Raw genomic sequence first — 22,328 nt, forward strand, 5'->3', positions numbered from 1 at the left:
TCTCTCCACCCTCGCTCACTTGCGCCCCCTCTCTCTCTCTCTAATAATAATAATAAATAGAAGTGTACTAGAAGCTTTCATGCTTGCATTTGTTTGGACTGGGAGTTCAATCTGACATATGATTTGTTCAGTCTTTTCTTTTGGAGCCCAGAATGTGCTACAGCACAGCATCCTAGCCATCCCATCCTGAGGCCAAGCACCCTTGTGATACTTGCTTTGGAGGTGGGTCTTCTCTTGCAGAATCCAGCCAATGAATCCAGGAGTCATCTCTTAAAAGAGAAGTGAGCTGATGAATGTGGGAGGTGCCTCCTAAGAGAGGCTTTCTCCAGGAGATAAAAAGTGTGTGTGTGTGGGGGGGGGGGGGTGGTGGAAGTGGCCCAGGCGGGCGTGGGGAGGGGTTTCCGGTCCATCTCCAAGAAAAACAGGGACCAAAGAGAGAGCTTGAGTGAGAATACAGACCCGCACCCCCGGGGTGGCTGCTCTTCTGCTCGGGCCCCCTGCTGTGTGGTGCTGTCAGGACCGCAGGGGGAGATGGGACTGAGCTGTGAAGTGAGAGTTCACAGTATTTCCGCTTGTACAACGAGCACCGTAAGCCTCGTGTGGAAAAAATGTTCGATTACATTGGAAGTTGAGAATCAAGATGTCTCAACTCCTTTTTCTTGTGAAGCGTTGACAACCCCTTCAGAATGGAGCCTCCTATTGCAGACTCTTCGGGGATGACCCCACACGGTGTTGTGCATGGGTTAGCTCAGAGGTGTGAACCTCGAGTAATGATACACTAAAAGTCAGGGAGATGACAGGAAATGTGACAGCTCCTTGTCTGCTGTCAGTCATCTTGTCACCAGAGAACACAGCCCACTGGTTCTGATATGTGGCACCTGAAGAGATTTTTATAACAGATTATCCCAGAGGGATGATATCAAGACCCCGTTGTTTTTTATTTAAAAGTCGTAAGTTAAGGCCTCTAAGACCTGTAAGTGACATTGTATGAAAATTCATATTTCTCCTAGCAGCTTTTGTGCCTTTGCTGCAGTGATAAAAATCACTTTGTTCTCCAGTTCGGAGCCATGGGAAGAATCGAGGCATTGTGTAGATTACTTAAAATTCCACCGTGTCTGCACCATTTGGCCAAAGAATGCTGAGAATTTGCAGCTGTTGTTCCACAAAGGGCTCCTAACTGGGGCAGTGGCTGCTGCTGAACACACAGCTGTTGTCAATTTAAGCTGAAGATTTTTAATTGCCTTTGTGTCAAAATTTATTAAATAATATTTTAGAGAAACAAAAACTATAATAGTCATATTAGTGGGATGCTGAAGGAAGAAAATCACTAGAACACAGCATTTTTTGCCTTGCAAGCGGAGTCCGAAAATACCTTTTGCACATGACCGGCTTCCAGCCATCCCAGGAAAAGCGTTTCTAGGTAAATCCGGCCACGGAAGCCCTGGAGGCTTCTGTGGGAGCTCAGCCCCTTGTCCTCCTCGCTCATCTATCTGGAAGCACTTCTTGTCTGAGTGGCCATCTCTTGTTGCCACACTCTCCCTCCATTTCTGTGATCTCAGGAGAGGAATCCTAGTGCTCAGAGCAAATGTAGCCTTGGCTGGCGACTGACTGCTCCTGCTAAGTGGTCCACATTTTTTTTTTAATATATGAAATTTATTGTCAAATTGGTTTCCATACAACACCCAGTGCTCATCCCAAAAGATGCCCTATTCAATGCCCATCACCTACCCTTCCCTCCTTCCCACCCCCCATCAACCCTCTGTTTGTTCTCAGTTTTTAAGAGTCTCTTATGTTTTGGCTCTCTCCCACTTTAACCTCATTTTTTTTTCCTTCCCCTCCACCATGGGTTTCTGTTAAGTTTCTCAGGATCCACATAAGAGTGAAAACATATGGTATCTGTCTTTCTCTGTATGGCTTATTTCACTTAGCATCACACTCTCCAGTTCCATCCACGCTGCTACAAAGGGCCATATTTCATTCTTTCTCATTGCCACGTAGTACTCCATTGTGTATATAAACCACAATTTCTTTATCCATTCATCAGTTGATGGACATTTAGGCTTTTTCCACAATTTGGCTATTGTTGAGAGTGCTGCTGTAAACATTGGGGTACAAGTGCCCTATGCATCAGTGCTCCTGTATCCCTTGGGTCAATTCCTAGCAGTGCTACTCTGGGTCATAGGGTAGGTCTATTTTTAATTTTCTGAGGAACCTCCACACTGTTTTGCAGAGTGGCTGCACCAGTTTGCATTCCCACCAACAGTGCAAGAGGGTTCCCATTTCTCCACATCCTCTCCAGCATCTATAGTCTCCTGATTTGTTCATTTTGGCCACTCTGGCGGTCCACATTATTTTTATGAGCCTCTGTAATTGCTGTTTTCCTGTCACATCTAGCACATCCATGACAATGCTGTGAGGTGTCTGAACCCTCCCCACTTGGCTTACAGCAGCTATGAGGTGAGCAGAAGATAGAAAACATGGATCTTTCCTTTATTTTCTGTAAAGGCAAAAGAGAGAGAAGGAAAGGTCCTTTCACTAACAAGGAACAACAGCTAAGGTCCCCCAAGAGGGAAGTTGCCAAGTGTCCTGAGAAAGGGTTTTTGAAGATGAAGAGAAGTGGACCAGAAAAACTGCCAAACAAGTCCTAAATCCTCACTACCTTTACCATCTCAGTTGTGTTTTGCATTTTAATGTTCAATATCACCTCTATCAGGAAAAACTTCAGTTCATCAGGCACTTACAGAGCACCTACTATGAAACTTCAGTTCATCAGACACTTACAGGGCACCTACTGTGTGCAAGGTTAGGGACCTAGTGAGGGACCTGGAGACCAAGTGGTGGACAGGCCGAGGGCATCCAAGTGCTATTTAAACCACTCACTCCCACAGAGGTGAGGGCGAGAGGTCTAATTCCTGGCAGAAGGGGCAAGCATTTGATCCAGGTCTAAGAGGACCTCAATAGTTAGAGGAGGAAGGAAGGGCGTTCCAGGCTGAGGACCTGGGAGAGCAAAGCATGGTGGCCTGGAAAAGTATGTCTTGTTAAAGAGACAGTATGCAGCTGGACATAACAGTATTGGACAAAGATAAGAAATGGAGAAAAAAAGTTGGAGAGGTTAAACTAGATTCTTGAAGGCTGAAATACTACTCTAAGGAGTTTGGATCTTGTCCTGCGCAGAATGGGAAGCCATTGAATGCAGTGGAGCTGGGAAGTGCCCATGCTCTTCAGGATAGCAGGTCTTTTTCTAGCAGGTCTGCTAGACTCCAGAGCCTCACCTCTCCTCCATGCAGAGGCGGAACGACTGCCATAGTCCCAGAGCATAAGGACCTGCTCATACCACAGGCAAGCGTGGTCAGCGGGGAAGAAAAGAGGAAAACGCCTCTGAGAGCCAGAGTCTAGGCTTCACATCCTTGACTTGGTACATACTGGCCATGCGGTTTATTGTAGTTGAGTTTATTCTCTGTGTCTCTGCTTTCCCATATGTAAAATGGGGATAATAGTGCCTGCCTTCTAAGATTATTTTAAATTAATACATATAAAATGTTTAGTGGGCACCTGGGTGGCTCAGTCAGTTAAGTGTCTGACTCTTGATTTGGGCTCAGGTCATGATCTCACGGTCATGGAATCAAACCCCACATCAGGCTCTGTGTTGAGCATGGAGCCTGCTTAAGATTCTCTCTCTTTCCCTCACCTCTGTCCCTCTCCCACTGGTGTGCACATGTTCTCTCTCTCTCCCTCTCTCTCTCTCTCAAAATAAAATAAAATAAAATAAAATCTTTAAAATGCGAAGAACAGTGAGTGCAGTAAACTCCTGGCAAAGGTTAGCTATTATTTTTGGATGTAAATCTTACAACTTAGCAACTGGTTGAACTTGGGGCAGGGGAAGCAGGGAAAAGAGTCGAAGGTGTAATGCTCATCAAAGGAATATGGCTGATACTCAGAATAATATTCAGAAAACAGCAGGAAGAAAATCATATTGAGGGACATTCTACAAAATAAATATAATCTTCAAAAGTATCAAGGAAACATGAAGAAATCTGTTCCATACAGGAGACCAGAAGGGCATGACAACTAAAAGCAATGCATGATTCTGAACTTGACCCATTGACTTCAAAGAACATTATCGGAACAATTCCACTGAAATATGAATGGGTTCTGAAGAGGTAGTAATGTAGAAGGATATGCTTGGCTCCTTGTTTAGAGGAAATGAAACTGAAGTGTTCTGTAGTGATGAGACAGCAATTAGAATGGCAACTTATTCTCAAATGTTTCAGAAAGTTCTTTGTTCTCTCCTGATAACTCTCCTGTACATTTGGGATTGTTTGAAAATGAAAACAATGTATTTTAAAAATTAATAGCTAGCATCTATTGCCCACCCACTTTTGTACCAGGCACCATGGTCAGTGTTTTGCACATGAGCATATTCAGTTCCCCAGGAAACTTCTCCTTCATCTCTACCAAAACAGAGTCTTGCACCCCTCCCCTGTGCCCTAGAGCAGCCTGAACTCTCCCCACCAGATCACCTATAGTAACTGCTTATTGTTGGTGGATAACACCTGCCCCTGCCCCGGACAACAGGCTCTTTGAGGGCAAGGACTGTATCCCATTCTCCGTAGTCCACCACTCCCTATAACTCATAAGAACTCAGTACATGCTTGGTGAATGAAGTGCTGAGGCTTGTTCACCATGGCGGCTTGGGATGGGTGTCTGATACATGACTTCTTTTCTAGGTGGCCCAGGCTCTGGCAAAGGCACACAGTGTGAAAAGCTGGTGGAAAAATACGGATTTACACATCTCTCGACTGGTGAGCTCCTGCGTAATGAGCTGTCATCAGAATCTGAAAGAAGCAAATTGATCAGAGATATCATGGAACGTGGAGACCTGGTGCCCTCAGTAAGTGACAGCTACCTTTCCTGGCTGGCGAGGGATTTTGGAGTGTTGCAGCTAATCTAAGCTGCTGGAAAAAAGAAGCCCACACGCCAACAGCTACATTTTATTTCTCCCTGATGTACCAGTCCAGAGGCAGGTGGTGGGTCTACAGCAGAGACCTGTCAGTCAGACCATGTTGTCCAGGCCCAGGTTCCTCCTACCTTGTTACTCTTCCAGCTCCCTGATTGTTAGCCTAACTCGTATTTTCCAGAAAAGACTGGTCCCCACTTTAGCGTTAAAATCTTCAAAATCTTTGCTGCATGGTGCTGCAAAGCCTAGAATTGGAATCCTCTGGAAAATAGGAAATAATGTTTTGGTCTAGTTCTGGAAGGTATGATAGCACTATCTTGAAATTTGGTATCTCCCTTAGATAGTTTAAGTAAAAAATTTCCCTTTTATGTATCTTTTTTCCTTTTCAAATCACCATCTATCTCTGGGAAGCTGTGTGCCATGGGTATCAAAAAATATTCATCCTTGCCTTACTAGTTCCCATGCTAGGCTCTGTAATTAGGGCTTGTACAATGCAGTCCCTATTAGCTAACAGAGCTTTATGCTTCCTCTTTAATGAGCTACAGTCTGTTTCCCTCCTGGAAGCCAGCATGGTTCTCACGAAAGGAAACAGACCATTGCAGTTGGCTCTTAGCAGACCTCCTTGCTCCCACTCTTTTCCCCCTCCAGTTTACTCTTTTCATAGCAGCCAGACGGATTTCTTTAAAATGTTTGTCAAATTGTGTTATTCCCTTTCCCAGAAGCTTCCAGTGGATCCCCACCACACTTAGAATGAAATCCAGAGTCCTTCCTGTGACTCTGGACTCCAGCTACCTCTCCAACATCATTTTACACCCAGCCACTGGCCTCACCATTATTCTTCCCACAGGCCAGGCTGTTTCTGCCTCAGGGCCTTTGCACTGCTGTTTCCTCAACTTGATATATTAATATAGTTTGCTCCTTTACTTTGTCCAGATCCCTACTTAAATATCCCAATTTATCAAAGAGGCCTTCCCTGACTACCTTATCTAAAATAGCACCTCCAGAATTTTGTATCTCTTTGCCTTACTTTAATTTTGTCCTTAACAATTCTGTCTAGCTGATTATTTATTATATATTTCTTTATGTATTATCTATCTTTCTATCTAGAATATAAACTTCATGAGGAGTTAATTCACTAGAACCTAGGCATAGTTTCTTACCACGCTTGTGATGGCTGTGTATTCCCCAAGCCCCAAACAAAAGTCAGAGGATGCCAGGGAACCAGAGAACAGAGAATTCCCCCCATTTGGGCAGCTGGTCACATTTTTCCTACATCCAGTCCCAAGATTCCATGTATCTCTCTCCTCTCATTTTCAGAAGCACAGGTTAAATCAAAATTTTTAACAGAAAAAGTGATACTGCTAGAAAATGCTACTTCATATTTATAGAAAGTTTTCTCAAGTCAGTAGATGTCAAATTTTTAGAATATTTACTGGGAAAAAAATCAACAGAGAAGCACATTTTATACCATGTTTTGCTTAGTTTTAAACTTCCATTATCCCTAATTCATGGCCATATGAATTTCATTTATTCTAAGATGCTGTTATTTTAAGATACCCTAGTAAAATAGAACTAATAAGCTATCTCATATATAGCTATACCAGCCAGAAAAAAAAAAAAAAAAACCTTTTTAAACTATGACTGATTGTAATACACCTATCAATTTCATAGGCAGTAAAATGGGGGAAAGTGAGATTAAGAATGGATGAAATATGGTATATTGCTGTCTGCTGTTAATCTTATCTGAACCTTTCTCCCTCCCTAAATGGGATGACTGATGGAGGTGGGTGGTGATTCTAGCATTGTTCTGTGAAAGAGCTCAGATGCTGACCATTCTCTCTCTCTGCTCCAGCGCATCATTCTGGAGCTCCTGAAGGAGGCCATGTTGGCCAGCTTCAGTGACACCAAGGGCTTCCTGATTGATGGCTATCCCCAGGAAGTGAAGCAAGGGGAAGAGTTCGGACGTAGGGTAAGCTGTTGTTACGGGGATCTTCCCAGAAGGACAATTAGGGATATCATTGAGGTTGGGGGATAAATTCAAAGTCTATCCCTCTCCTAATTACGTTAATCAAACCTTTAGTGACAAATGGCAAAAGCTCAACACAAAATGACAAAATAGAGGAGGGTGGGTTGGGTGATGGTGGTGGATTTATCGGCTCAATTAACAAAAATGTCCAGGAGTGGTTCACACTTGGTTGGATCCATGTATTCAGATTTGTTCGTCATTGGTGTGACTTTCTCCATCTCTTGAATTCTAGGCTTATATTTCACCATCTAAGTGATCTCACAGAAAGTGTTTTTCTTTTCCAGTGGGTGCAGCAAAAGACCCAGGGTTGTGTTTCGTTATCCTGGATTAGGTCATGAGCCCATCACTGAACCAATCACTGTGGCCAAGGGGAAGATGGGAGGGCATATAATGAAATATCTGGGAATATCCTGATTCATCCTGGAGGACCAGGTCAGGGATGAGAAGGGAGAAAGAAGAACAGGCACCATACCTGAAGCACACAGACTGAAGAAGGGAAGGGATATCACCCAAGAAAGAATAGGGATGCCCCTAGAGGCTAGCAAGGGAATTGATGCTGGACAGGCAGAATCAAATGTACCAAATGCTCCAGCCTCCCACCATCCAGCCTCCTCAACTCCCACCCTCTCTTAGTGAAGTGGGTGGATCAGGGCCACTTACAGGTGAACAACAGTAAGTAAAAACCCATCATAACTCTCATTTATTGAACCCACTCTGGGCTCACTCCTGTGCTACATGCTTTACATACATTCACCTCTAAGTCCAAGCAAGAGAGAGACACTTGTCCCCATTTATTAAACAAAGACGCCAGAGCTTGCAAGAATTAATATTTATGTAGATTTTTCTTTTGACTAGTTTTAAAATATTTTCATATATATTTCATTTCATACATTATTAAGAATCTTTTAAGATAGAAAGAGGAGGTATTTTCTTCATGTTAAAGGTGATGAATTAAGCTCAAAGAGGTTACATGACTTGCCCACAATCACATGGAAGATAAGTGACAACTGCTGGTAGGACAAAGATTTGGAGGCCCGTCTCCATCCATCTCTAACACTGCGATGTTCATTAAAGTGAATTGTACTTGTGTGTCTCCTGGGGGTTAGTCTGACCTTCTAAGCCTGTTTGACTGAACTTCCTTAGATAGTATCTGAATATTTAAAGGCAATTGCTCGCCTTCTCCTACATTTCCTCCTTGCAACCAGAGTAAAAGAACAAATGCCCTGGCCTACTTGGCAAGAGTGGGCTGTGAATCGGGCAGGGCTTTCCCTCACCTCCAGAGCCTCCATCAAGGCGGGGCGGCAGAGTCTGTGACTGCAGTGGGTGGTTCCAGGTAGTTCCTGATGGGGCGGGGGGCAGGGGAGGCACTCAGAGCCAGTGTTCTAATGAGCTTTTTCTCACAAAACAAACCACTTTAAGAGCTCAAACTTCAATATAAATCAACTACTTTTTTCAAAGAATGGAATTAGGAAGATTGTTCTACTTTTTTTTTTTTTTTTAATCATGGTAAAACATACATAACATAAAAGTTAACATCTGGGGCGCCTGGGTGGCTCAGTCGGTTGGGCATCCGACTTCGGCTCAGGTCACGATCTCATGGGTTGTGAGTTCAAGCCCTGTGTCGGGCTCTGGGCTGATAGCTCAGAGCCTGGAGCCTATTTCGGATTCTGTCTCTCCCTCTCTCTGCCCCTCCCCTGTTCACACTCTGTCTCTGTCTCTCTCAAAAATAAATAAACATTTAAAAAAAAATTTTTTTAAGTTAACGTCTTAACGAATTTTATTGAACTGTACAGTTCAATTGTTGTGCATTCATTCTTAAGAAGTCTTTTCATCCTGCAAAATGGAAACTCTACACCCATGAAATAACAACTCCCTGTTTCTCTCTCCCCTCAGCCCCTGGCAACCACAATTCTACTTTCTGTCTCTGAATTTGACTACTCTAGGGACCTCTCACAAGTGGAATAAGACAGACTTGTCCTTTTGTAGCTGGCCTATTTCACTTAGCATAATATCCTCAAGGCTCATTCATGTTGTGGCATGTGTTACAATTTCCTTCCTTTCTAAGGCTGAAAGATATTTTGTTTATCCATTCATCCATCAGTAGTTACTTGGGTTGCTTCTGCTTTTTGGCTATTATAAATAATGCTATGAACATGGATGTACAAATACTTCTTCAAGACTCTGCTTTCAACTCCTTTTGTATATATACAGAAGTGAAGTTACTGGAACGTGTCGTAATTCTGTCACTTGCCACCTACCATAGCCACTGCACCATTTTACATTCCCACCAGCAAGTGTGCAAGGGATCCAGTTTCTCTACATCTTCACCAACACCTGTTATTTTCTGGGGGTTTTGATAGCAGCCATCCTTATGGGCATGAGGTGACTTCTGATTGTGGTTTGGGTTTCCATTTTCCCAAAGATGAGTGATGTTGAGCATCCATTCATGTTCTTGTTGGCCATTTGTATTATCTTCTTTGGAGAAAAGTCGATTCACATCCCTTGCCCATTTTCAAATCAGGTTGTTTGGTTTCTTGTTGTTAAATTGTACGAGTTATTTATATATTCTGGATACTAACCTCTTATCAGATATATGATTTGCTAATTTTTCTCCCACTCTGTATGTGGCCTTTTCATTCTGTTAATTGTATCCTTTGATACACAGAAGTCTTTTTTATTTTTATATAGTCCAGTTTATCTATTTTTGCTTTTGTTCCCTGGGTTTTAATGTCATGTCCAAGAAACCATGAACAAATCAATGTCATGAGGCTTTTCTTTTGTTTTCTTGAAGAGTTGTATAGTTTTAGTTCTTACATTTAGATCTTTCATTCATTTTTTTAATTTTTAAAATTTATTTCTTTTGAGAGGGAGAGTGTGCGAGCAAGCATGAATGAGGGAGGTGTAGAGAGAGGGGGAGAGAGCGAATCCAAACCAGGCTCTGCACTGTCAGCACAGAGCCCGACAAGGGGCTGGCCCCCATCTCACAAACCATGAGATCATGACCTGAGCCGACATCAAGAGTCAGACATTCAATCAACTCAGCCACCTCAATTGGTCATTTTGACCAATTCTTGTACAAAATAAGGGTCCAATCTCATTCTTTTGCATGTGGATATCTGGTTTTCCCAACACCATTTGTTGAAAAGACTGTTTTTCCCTGATTGAATGCTCTTGATACCCTTGTGGAAAATCACTTGACCATATATGTAAGTTTGTTTCCAGGCTGTCTGTTCTATTCCATCACTCTGTATGTCTGCCTTTATGCCATTTCCACACTGTTTCTATTACCGTGACTTTGTAATAAGTTTTTAAATCAGGAACCATGAGACCTCTAACTTTGTACTTTTTCAAGATTGTTTTGGGTATTCAGGAAGCCTTGATATTTCCTATGAATTTTTAGGATGGGTATTTCTATTTCTGTAAAAAAAAAAAAAAGCCAGTGCCATTGGGACTTTGATAAGGGGTTGCATTAAATCTGCAGGTCACTTTGGGTAGTACTAACATCTTAACACTATGGAGTCTTCTGTAGATTGTTTTACATTTTTGATTATTCTAGTCTTTTAGCCATTGTTCAAGCTGTGTATAAGGTTCCTGGGGATATATGCCAAGTAACTAAGGAACAGGAAAATTTTTTATTTTTATTTTTTTACGATTTTTTTTTATTTTTTTAATTTTATTTTTTTATTTTTTTAAATTTACATCCAAATTAGTTAGCATATAGTGAAACAATGATTTCAGAAGTAAATTCCTTAATGCCCCTTACCTATTTAGCTCATCCCCCACTCCCACGTTCCCTCCAGCAACCCTCTGTTTGTTTTCTATATTTAAGAGTCTCTTCTGTTTTGTCCCTTTCCCTGTTTTTATATTATTTTTGTTTCCCTTCCCTTATGTTCATTTGTTTCTCAAAGTCCTCAGATGAGTAAAGTCATATGATTTTTGTCTTTTTCTGACTAATGTCACTTAGCATAATACCCTCCAGTTCTATCCACGTAGTTGCAAATGGCAAGATTTCGTTCATTTTGATTGCCGAGTAATACTCCATTATATATATATACCACATCGTCTTTATCCATTCATCCATCGATGGACATTTGGGCTCTTTCCATACTTTGGCTATTGTTGATAGTGCTGCTATAAACATGGGCGTGCATGTGTCCCTTCGAAACAGCACACCTGTATCCCATGGATAAATGCCTAATAGTGCAATTGCTGGGTCGTAAGGTAGTTACTGTTTTCCAGAGTGGCTGCACCAGCTTGCATTCCCACCAACAATGCAAAAGAGATCCTCTTTCTCCGCAGCCTCGCCAACATCTGTTGTTGCCTGAGTTGTTCATGTTAGCCATTCTGACAGGTGTAAGGTGGTATCTCATTGTGGCTTTGAGTTGCATTTCCCTGATGATGAGTGACGTTGAGCATTTTTTCATGTGTCGGTTGGCCATCTGGATGTCTTCTTTGGAGAAGTGTCTATTCATGCCTTTTGCCCATTTCTTCACTGGATTATTTGATTTTTGGGTGCTGAGTTTGAGAAGTTCTTTCTAGATTTTGGATACTACCTCTTTATCTGATATGCCATTTGCAAATAACTTCTCCCATTCTGTCAGTTGCCTTTTAGTTTTGCTGATTGTTTCCTTTGCTGTGCAGAAGCTTTTTATTTTGATGAGGTCCCAATAGTTCATTTTTGCTTTTGTTTCCCTTGCCTCTGGAGACGTGTTGAGTAAGAAGTTGCTGCAGCCAAGGTCAAAGAGGTTGTTGCCTGCTTTCTCCTCAAGGAGTTTGATGGCTTCCTGTCTTACATTTAGGTCTTTGATCCATTTTGAGCTTATTTTTGTATATGGTGTAAGAAAGTGGTCCAGGTTCATTCTTCTGCATGTCACTGTCCAGTTTTCCCAGCACCACTTGCTGAAGAGACTGTCTTTATTCCATTGGATATTCTTTCCTGCTTTGTCAAAGATTAGTTGGCCATACATTCGTGGGTCCATTTCTGGGTTCTTTTTTCTGTTCCATTGATCTGAGTGTCTGTTCTTGTGCCAGTACCATACTGTCTTGATGATGACAGCTTTATAGTATAGCTTGAAGTCCGGGATTGTGATGCCTCCTGCTTTGGTTTTCTTTTCCAAGATTGCGTTGGCTATTCAGGGTCTTGTCTGGTTCCATACAAATTTTAGGATTATTTGCTCTAGCTCTGTGAAGAATGCTGGTGTTACTTTGATAGGGATTGCATTGACTATGTGGACTGCTTTGGGTAGTATCGACATTTTAACAATATTTGCTCTTCCTATCCAGGAGCATGGAATCTTTTTCCATTTTTATGTCTTCTTCAGTTTCTTTCATAAGCTTTCTATAGTTTTCAGCGTATAGATTTTTCACCTCTTTGGTTAGATTTATTCCTAGTTATTTTATGGTTTTTGTTGCAACTATAAATGGGATTGATTCCTTTTTCTGTCGCTTCATTGTTGGTTTATAGGAACGCAACCAATTTCTGTGAGTTGATTTTATATCCTGCAACTTTGCTGAATTCATGGATCAATTCTAGCAGTTTTTTGGTGGAATCTTGTGGGTTTTCCATATAGAGTATCATATCATCTGCGAAGAGTGAAAGTTTGACCTCCTCCTGGCCGATTTGGATGCCTTTTATTTCTTTGTGTTGTCTGATTGCAGAGGCTAAGACTTCCAATACTATGTTGAATAACAGTGGTGAGAGTGGACATCCCTGTCTTGTTCCTGACCTTAGGGGGAAGGCTCTCAGTTTTTCCCCATTGAGGATGATATTAGCGTTGGGTCATTCATATATGGCTTTTATGATCTCAAGGTATCCTCCTTCTACCCCTAGTTTCTTGAGGATTTTTATCAAGAAAGGATACTGTATTTTGTCAAATGATTTCTCTGCATCTATTGAGAGGATCATATGGTTCTTGTCCTTTCTTTTATTGATGTGATGAATCACGTTAATTGTTTTGCGGATATTGAACCAGCCCTGCGTCCTAGGTATAAATCCTGCTTGGTCATGTGAATAATTTTTTTTAATGTATTGTTGGAGCCAGTTGGCTAATATCTTGTTGAGGATTTTTGCATCCATGTTCATCAGGGAAATTGGTCTGTAGTTCTCCTTTTTAGTGGGGTCTCTGGTTTTGGAATCAAGGTAATGCTGGCTGGCTTCACAGAAATAGTTTGGAAGTTGTCCTTCCATTTCTATTTTTTCGAACACCTTTAAGAGAATAGGTGTTAACTCTTCCTTAAATGTTTGGTAGAATTCCCCTGGGAAGCCATCTGGCCCTAGACTCTTGTTTTTTGGCAGAGTTTTGATTACTAATTCGATTTCCTTATTGGTTATAGGTCTGTTCAAATTTTCTATTTCTTCCTGTTTCGGTTTTGGTAGTGTATATGTCTCTAGGAATTTGTCCATTTCTTCCAGATTACCCATTTTATTGGCATATAATTGCTCATAATATTCTCTTATTATTGTTTTTATTTTTGTTGTGTTGGTTGTGATCTCTCCTCTTTCATTCTTTTATTTATTTGAGTCATTTCCTTTTCCTTTTTGATCAAACTGGCTAGTGGTTTATCAATTTTGTTAATTCTTTATAAGAACCATCTCCTGGTTTCATTGATCTGTTCTACTGTTTTTTTTGGTTTTGATAGCATTAATTTCTGCTCTAATCTTTATTATTTCCTGTCTTCTGCTGGCTTTGGGTTTTATTTGTTGTTCTTTTCCCAGCTCCTTAAGGCGTAAGGTTGGGCTGTGTATCTGAGATCTTTCTTCCTTCTTTAGGAAGGCCTGGATTGCTATATACTTTCCTCTTATGACCACCTTTGCTGCGTCCCAGAGGTTTTGGGTTGTGGTGTTATCATTTTCATTGACTTCCATATACTTTTTAATTTCCTCTTTAACTGCTTGGTTAGCCCATTTATTCTTTAGTAGGATGTTCTTCAGTCTCCAAGTATTTGTTACCTTTCCAAACTTTTTCTTGTGGTTGATTTCGAGTTTCATAGCGTTGTGGTCTGAAAATATGCATGGTATGATCTCAATCTTTTTGTGCTTACTTAGGGCTGATTTGTGTCCCAGTATATGGTCTATTCTGGAGAACATACCATGTGCACTGGAGAAGAATGTATATCTGCTGCTTTAGGATGAAATGTTCTGAATATATCTGTTAAGTCCATCTGGTCCAGTGTATCATTCAAAGCCATTGTTTCCTTGTTGGTTTTTTGATTAGATGATCTGTCCATGGCTGTGAGTGGGGTGTTGAAGTCTCCTACCATTATGGTATTACTATTGATGAGTTTCTTTATGGCTGTGATTAATTGATTTATATATTTGGGTGCTTGCACATTTGGCGCATAAATGTTTACAATTGTTAGGTCTTCTTGGTGGATAGACCCCTTGATTATGATATAATGCCCTTTTGCATCTCTTGATACAGTCTTTATTTTAAAGTCTACATTGTCTGATATAAATATGGCTACTCCGGCTTTCTTTTGTTGACCATTAGCAAGATAGATGTTTCTCCATCACCTTATTTTCAATCCGAAGGTGTCTTTAGGTCTAAAGTGGGTCTCTTGTAAACAGCATATAAATGGGTCTTGTTTTCTTATCCATTCTGTTACCCTATGTCTTTTGATTGGAGTATTGAGTCTACTGACATTTAGAGTGAGTACTGAAAGATATGAATTTATTGCTATTTTGTTGCTTGTAGAGTTGGAGTTTCTGTTGGTGTTCTCTGGTCCTTTCTAATCTTTGTTGCTTTTGAGATATATATATATATTTTTTTTTCATCTTTTCTCCCCTCAGAAAGTCCCCCTTAAAATTTCTTGCAGGGCTGGTTTAGTGGTCACAAACTCCTTTAATTTTTGTTTGTCTGGAAAACTTTTTATCTCTCCTTCTATTTTGAATGACAGCCTTGCTGGAGAAAGAATTCTTGGCTGCATATTTTTCTGATTCAGCACATTGAATATATCCTGCCACTCCTTTCTGGCCTGCCAAGTTTCTATGGATAGGTCTGCTACAAACCTGATCTGTCTTCCCTTGTAGGTTAGGGACTTTTTTCCCTCGCTGCTTTCATGATTCTCTCCTTGCCTGAGTATTTTGTGAATTTGACTATGATATGCCTTCTTGATGGTCGGTTTTTGTTGAATCTAATGGGGGTCCTCTGTGCTTCCTGGATTTTGATGTCTGTGTCTTTCCCCAGGTTAGGAAAGTTTTCTGCTATGATTTGCTCACACAACCCTTCTACGCCTATTTCGCTCTCTTCCTCTTCTAGGACCCCTATGATTCCTTTTTAATGAGTCACTGATTTCTCTAATTCTTAAATGGGCTCTTTTGCCTTAATCTCCCTCTTTTTTTCTGCTTCATTATTCTCTATAAGTTTGTCCTCTATATCACTGATTCTCTGTTCTGCCTCGTCCATCCTTGCCGCCACTGCATCCATCCATGTTTGCAGCTCAGTTATAGCATTTTTAATTTCATTCTGGCTATTTTTTACTTCTTTTATCTCTGCAGAAAGGGATTCTAATCTATTTTCAATTCCAGCTAGTATTCTTATTGTGATTCTAAATTCTGGTTCAGACATCTTGCTTGTATCTGTGTTGGTTGAATCCCTGGCTGTCGTTTCTTTGTGCTCTTTCTTTTGGGGTGAATTCCTCCATTTTGTCATTTTGAAGGGAGAAAAGGAATTAATGAGGTAGAAAAATTGAAATTAAAAAAATTAAAATTAAAAAATATTAAAATTAAAAATTAAACACACACACACACGAAAATCAAATAGATGATGCTAGATCCTAGGTGTGTTTTGGTCTGGGTGTTGAAAGTGGTTTGACGGATTAGAGAAACAAACAAACTAAAAAAGGGGGGGAGAGAGAGAAAAAAGGGAATTGTTTGAGAATTTGAAAAAATGAATACACTGAATATGGAGGTAAAATAGAATTTAAGAAAATATACACAAAAGTAAAGAATATAGTAGATAAAAATTAAAGAAAAATATTTTTAATAAAAATTAAAAATAAATATGAATTTTTTTCTTTTTCTGTATTTAAGAAAAAAGGAAACGAAAAAGATAAAAAGAAAAAAAAAGAAATTGTTTGAAAATTTGAAAAAGTGAATACACTGTAGTAGATTAAAATAAGATGATGGAAGTAAAATAGAATTTGAAAAAATTTACATAAAAGCAAAAATATAGTAATAAAAATTAAAGAAAAATATTTTTAATAGAAAATGAAAGTAAAAATGAAGTTTTTCTGCATTCAAGAAAAAGAAAAACAAAAAGAAAAAAGGAAAAGAAAGAAAAAAGAAATTGTTTAAAAATTTGAAAAGGTGAATACACTGAAGTAGACTAAAATAAAACGATGGAAGTAAAATAGAATTTGAAAAAAATTACACAAAACTAAAAAATATAGTAATAAAAGTTAATATTTTTAATAAAAATTGAAAAGAAAAATGATTTTTTTCTGTATTTAAGAAAAAGTAAAAAAGAGAAAAAGAAAAAGAAAAAAAAAAGAAATAAAATTGATTAGATGAACCTAACAGATTGAAATAGGAGTGAAATTAGTTTGTTTTCCCCTAGAAGTCAGTCTATGTAGTGCTTTATAGTCCAAAAGCTAAGCAGGCAGTGAGACTTGTGCACTTGAAGAGCGAAGTTGGCCCAGTGGGGCGGGACTCAGTGTAACAGCTCCGCTCTCCACTAGATGGCGCTGCTAGCGTACTGGGGTGGATTGGTCCGAGGCTCGTAGGTGCATATGTGCATGCGTGGGAGCGGTGAAAATGGTGCCCACCAGCTACCCAGTCTGTTCTCCCAGATCAGCAATCGCACACCCGTCCTCTGTCTTCAGCGATCATCCACTCCCCACTTTTTCACTCTCTGTGACCAGGCCCCAGGCAGTACCTCTCTCCTGAGTTTCGTCTCAAATGTGGCTGTTTTCCCCGGCCCCTTAACTTCGGAAGGACTGCGGCTTTGACCCGTCCTGCCCCTCTGCAGGAGGGTCTCACCGAGCAATGGCTGAATGAGCAATGGCTGAATATCGGCTGCACCCAGGAATGCTTGCTGGACCCTGCTGCTGCCAGTGCCCTGAGACTGTGGCCAGGTGCCAGAAAAAGTTCGCAAGATAGTGTAGCATCAGCATTTCAGGGATAATGGAAAATTGCAATACACATCTGGCACCAGGCTTCACCCTTAACGACCTTGCCCCAGCACCAGTGAATGTGGCTGCCTTCCGGGGTCTGCTGGGACCAGGTGTCTTCAACAGTCTCTACCAAATGTCCTTCCAGCAGTGGAACCGCTTTTCCCCGTGTGGCCCGAGAACCTCCCGGACCCCACTCTGTTCCTGGGGATTTTCCCTTCCCACCAGAGCATCGCCAGGTATCAAGCTGCGGAGTTGCAGCCTTTGCGCTCCCCTTGTTTACAGTCTTAATGGAATTTAAACCTTTCTCCTTTCTCCCTTTTTAGTTTAGTCCCTGCGGCTGTTTCCAATTTTCCACTTTCTCTTCAGCTGCTTTTGGGGAGGGGTGCTTTTCCTGTATTCTCCGCCCCACTCTAGTCTCCCTCCTCTCTCCGCCCGCAAAAGTGGTTCCCTATCTTTCGCAGCTTATCGCTCCCCAAGTTCAGTTCTCCACACCATGTACCTAATGAATTTTGTGGTTCAGGTTGTGCAGATTGTTGTGCTAATCCTCCAGTCAGTTTTCTAGGCATGTAGGATGGTTTAGTGTTGGTGTGGCTGTATCTCATGGATGCAAGACACACAAAAAACTTCCATGCTGTTCCCAGGAATGGGGAAATTTTTTCTACACCACTTTAGAATCAGGACCTTTTCAAGGCTAGAGGATTGAGAGAGGACACAGAGAAGTTGTTGTAGTCAGGGTCTTGAGAAACTGCCTGCCTGTCGGGGATTGGCAGTTGTGGAAACACCGTTAAAACACGATGGGAGACACGCCGTAACCCCTGCGGGGTCCACAGTGCCTACTGAAGTTCAGGCTTCAAAGCCATAGCACCCTTCTAGGTGATTTCACACTTCCCTTGCCTGTGAACTTAAATTAAGGTCCAAAGAGCCCTGGGAGGGTCTCCAAGAGAGTCAAGGCAGGTTATGCACTAGCTTGAAAGTACTGGAGGAAGAATGGCTTTTAAAAGTCTACTTTGTAAAGTTGTTCTTTTGAAACGCCCAAATGGCCCAGCGTGATAAGTAAGATGTGTGGTAAAGATAAGCATCTTTTTTTTGTTTTGTTTTGTCAACTACTGTGTGCAAACAACAGCAAAATTATAATCCTAATTCTCTCTTGGGGATTTTTATAACTGGGTCTGAAGGCAGATCCCTAATTTTAGGCCTGTGGTACTCCAAACTGTTTTGAGCAGTGGCATTCACGTGGAGCCTCTTTGAAGCATGTCACTCATGGGGTCCAGAGTCTGAAAAGCTGGATTTTGTCTCTGCCATTTATTGGTGTGACCCTGGGCAAGTAAGACAACTTCTGATGACAATACACCTGCCAAACCCTAATTTGAGGGTTTTGTGAGCACTGAATGACAAAACATGCATTAATATGTTTTCTAAGCTATAAAAGGCTATAAAATATTGTCTACATTAGGGTGACTCATTTTTTAATCACACCTCACACAAATCTGTAAATCTCTACTCCGTCACACCTTTCTCCTTTGCCTGTAATGCAGGTAGTGCAAGGTGAAGGCTTTACACAGCCAGTGGTCTGTCCCTGGCCTTTGGTGTGTATGAGTTCAAATACCCATATGATTTACCCTAAAGTAAAGCAGAAGGCCCCTCCCACTTTGGGCCCCATTCAGACAGTGTTAGAATATGCAGAGCAGGAACCCCACAAGAACTCAGGAGTGAAAAAGAATTGTTAGCATGGCAACCGGGCAGGTTTAACCAATGCTAAATTCATGATTCCATTTCACAAAATACACAGGTGCCCCATTTAATTAATGAACTGGTGGCCTGCGGTGAGATCTACATAAATAATCTTCTACATAGTACTGGGAAGAGTTTTTAAAGATCAAGCATGGTATTGATTTCTCTCTGGGTACAGTGAATTTAGAAGATTCTACCGTCCCTTACTTAGGCTTATGTGCAAGGGAACACGTGCAACCTTCCAAAGCAAGTACTTGCTTTAAACCTGACCAGAATAACAGAGATGATACAAATATACAGAATGAGCTGCTCTTAATTCATTTATGCCCTGTAGGGACCCCGTCATTTGTTGAGTCCCCTCCAAATTACAGACAAGTAATTAATTTGAAATTTGGCAAAGACAAATACAGACACCTGATTTTCTCCAGAGATTCAGAGCAATCAGCCAGGTTGAGAGCACAGGGAGTGTTTCTTGTGCACTAATCAGGCCTACAACTGTTTGAAGCCATTCGGGCCTGGGATTGGCTGGTTTTAACCAGCCTTTCTGTGTCACAGAGACTGATGTGCCTGAAGCACGGGACCATCTGTTGCTGAAAAGCCAGTTAGTTAGTTAGGCTGATGCTCTTACATACCTATAGTCTTCTGAGTCTTCTGAGATACTCTTCTGAGTCCTTTAAGGATTTAACTCCTGTACCTGACATTACCAAAGACCAAACACAAACTAGTATCCACAGCTTAAGGGTATGTCTGTGTGTTTCTCTATTACCGTCCTATCTTCTGTTCCCAACACTGGCTTTGCCCCATTGAATTAATGATCTGTGGCTTCAGTGTCCAATATGGTATATTGGGAGAAGGGAAGGGTGTCAGTGTATGTATATGTGTATGTTGAAAGCGCATGTGTGTAGGGGTGTGTGTGTGTGTGTGTGTGTGTGTGTGTGTGTGTATGTGTGAGTGTGAGACAGGGGCAGAAGGAATATGAGGAAGGGGTTGGGGTGTCCGACCACCATCTCCATCCCACACTCCAGCTGATAACCCCTGGTCATAGTGACTGCTGTTAACAGGCCTGTATTAAGAGCCTGCTGTACAACCCACTGGCGACTCATTTAACTTTACGTATCTCAATTTCTTCTTCTATAAAATGTAAATTGAAAATGGCTACTGCAGTGTCTCTCAGAAAGATTGGATGGGATCCTTGAAAAGTGCCTGACATATTTATAAGCCTACATATGGTACTCAATAAATTGTTACAGTCTTTTCCAAAATTAGGGGTTTTTTTCTGACTGTAGAAATAAAAATCATATAGATATGAGACACTACAGAAAACTAGAAAACAAAGAATAACTAATCACCCAGAGATAACTCCTGTTAACATCGTGATGTGTATTCTTCCAGTCTCTGTTCTACCCATTTTTATACAGATAATACCATACGGAATACATAACTAACAGAGTAATAGCTATTATTTTTTGAGCACTTAAAATATGCCAGGAATTGAACTACATGCTTTACATATGTCATTTTATTAATCTTTATAATCCCCTTCAGTAGATATTATTGTTTCCACTTTAGAGGGTTATTATCATCTCAAGGAGGGGGTGTGTGCTTAGCCTGGCTCTCTAGTGTGAAATTGAAATACTTTCTTGTGTTAACCCAACCTTTGGCTCAACAGCCAAAATAAACAGATACTAACAGAAGTAAATGCATGCGCTTGCTCTTGGCTTTTCCCTCCCAGAAGCCTCTTAGCTGAAATGGTGCCCTTACCTTGAGTATGTACATAGTATTCCTGGGTGTGTGAATGATGACATTACTTTATCCCTCTACCTGACTACTCTTAACTACCTTGTAACTCTTCCATCTACAGAATAAGTGATCCTGTTTACAAATGTATTCTAATTTTCAGGATGAGCTCTTAGCCAAAAAAAAAAAAAAAAAATCTTATGAATCTGGCCAACGGACTTTCTAGTTGGTGTGTTCTAATTGCTTGGAATTGTGATAAAGCCTTGGGGAATACCTTGGGATTCTCCACTTGAAATTTTCTGCCCTCTTCACCTGACTTCTAGTTCATTGTAGAACTTTGAGCTGTGTAATGGCACTATGGGGGCAGAAGTTACGGTGGCAGCAGGGTGGTTTATTATTATTATTGTTATTGTTATTATTCAAGAATGCTGGATTAACCCCCTACCCCTACTATAGTGAGGTTCCCTAAGGGTATATACCTCTGGGGTGAGAGCAAATGAGAAATAGTCGTGCCACTTTATTGTTAACCAGGGGCCCTTACCTCCCAGTGCAGTGAAACCATAAATATGCTGGTGCATGTGACTTAGGCTAAAAGTATGGGTGGAACTTCTGACTCCTTCTAAACCCAAATCTGACCAACAGGGATTTTTACAGTTCAAAGGGATGAATATATTGCCAGGCTCCCATTTATGTAGTGCTTAAAATGTGCCAGGCACTTGATATCTATTAACTCATTTCATCCTGGCAATCGTCCTATTAAGGTAGAAAGTATTGTCCTCATTTTAAAACGAGGAAAATGAGGCACCTGGAGAGAACAAGATGGCTATTATTCTCAACAAAAGAGAGTTTCTGGGTGGCATGCCCCTGCCCACTGGTAAATATGGCCTAACCAGGGTCCTGACTTAATCAGAAGAAAACCAAAGTGAGGGTCACAGGAGCTCAGGGTAAACTCCTCCTCCCACTGCACCTGCTGGAATTACTAAGGCAAAGTCATTCTCACAAGTCAACTGCAGCTGACATGCTCATACAGGTGGCTGCTCTCTGCTGGGATGAGGGCTCATCCCAGCTAGAACCCAAGAGGCAGCCAGAGCCAGCTTCTGCAACATAAAATGGCCTCAGACACCACCCACTTCCTTTCCCACTGTCTGGCCCACCTCTCCTGGCCCCATTTGGCCCACCAGGCATCTGGCCTCAGCCCCATTCTGAAGGTGAAGTCCTCTAAGGTGAAGTCACCAGGCTTTGGAGCCACACACACAGCTGGCTAAGGACTGTCATTAACTAGTCCTCCGTGGCCTTGGGCAAGTTAACCTCCATTTCCTCTTACTTAGAGGAGAGATAATACCTCCTGTCAGAGGGCTTAAGGGATGGCTGTACCTAAAGGCCTTTGCTACTGACATGTTGCTTGCCTGCTGTATGCCAGCTGCCCTTACAAGACACTTGTGCTCTAATGGGGATCTCCTGAATACAAAGGCTATAAGGAACCTGATGCTGCTGTGGCAGAATTCCAGGGATACCATCAGGGTGATGTTGGGGGCAGAGAGTTGTCCCCAGGGCTCTGTGATTCACTCAGACAAGGGGATAGCACTCTTCCATTCATGTGGTGTTAAAGGTTACCCACAGTCTAATGAAAAAGGGGCAGAGCTGGGACACAGAAAGCTACTCCAGAGGACTGTCTAAAGATATAGACAGATATATCAAAGTGTTTTGAAAAATAATTAAATGGTATTTCATGCAAACATTTCATAAAATTTTACATACTATAAA

The 22,328-nt window shown here is 41.3% G+C and overlaps 1 protein-coding gene across 2 annotated transcripts in view; it reads left to right on the forward strand.

Annotated features, from left to right (window-relative positions):
* AK5 (adenylate kinase 5) overlaps positions 1-22,328 on the forward strand; it is a 259,867-nt gene that overhangs the window by 214,141 nt on the left and 23,398 nt on the right. For both annotated transcript variants that reach the window (XR_006221606.1, XM_007079231.3), the window contains 2 exons: positions 4,728-4,891; positions 6,810-6,926. Coding sequence is in view for 1 of the 2 variants with exons in the window: in XM_007079231.3 (XP_007079293.2) it covers positions 4,728-4,891; positions 6,810-6,926 (281 nt within the window). In the remaining variant the exon portion in view is untranslated. The remainder of the gene's footprint in view (positions 1-4,727; positions 4,892-6,809; positions 6,927-22,328) is intronic.

Source organism: Panthera tigris, chromosome C1 (assembly GCF_018350195.1).
Source record: "Panthera tigris isolate Pti1 chromosome C1, P.tigris_Pti1_mat1.1, whole genome shotgun sequence".
Lineage (NCBI taxonomy): Eukaryota > Metazoa > Chordata > Mammalia > Carnivora > Felidae > Panthera > Panthera tigris.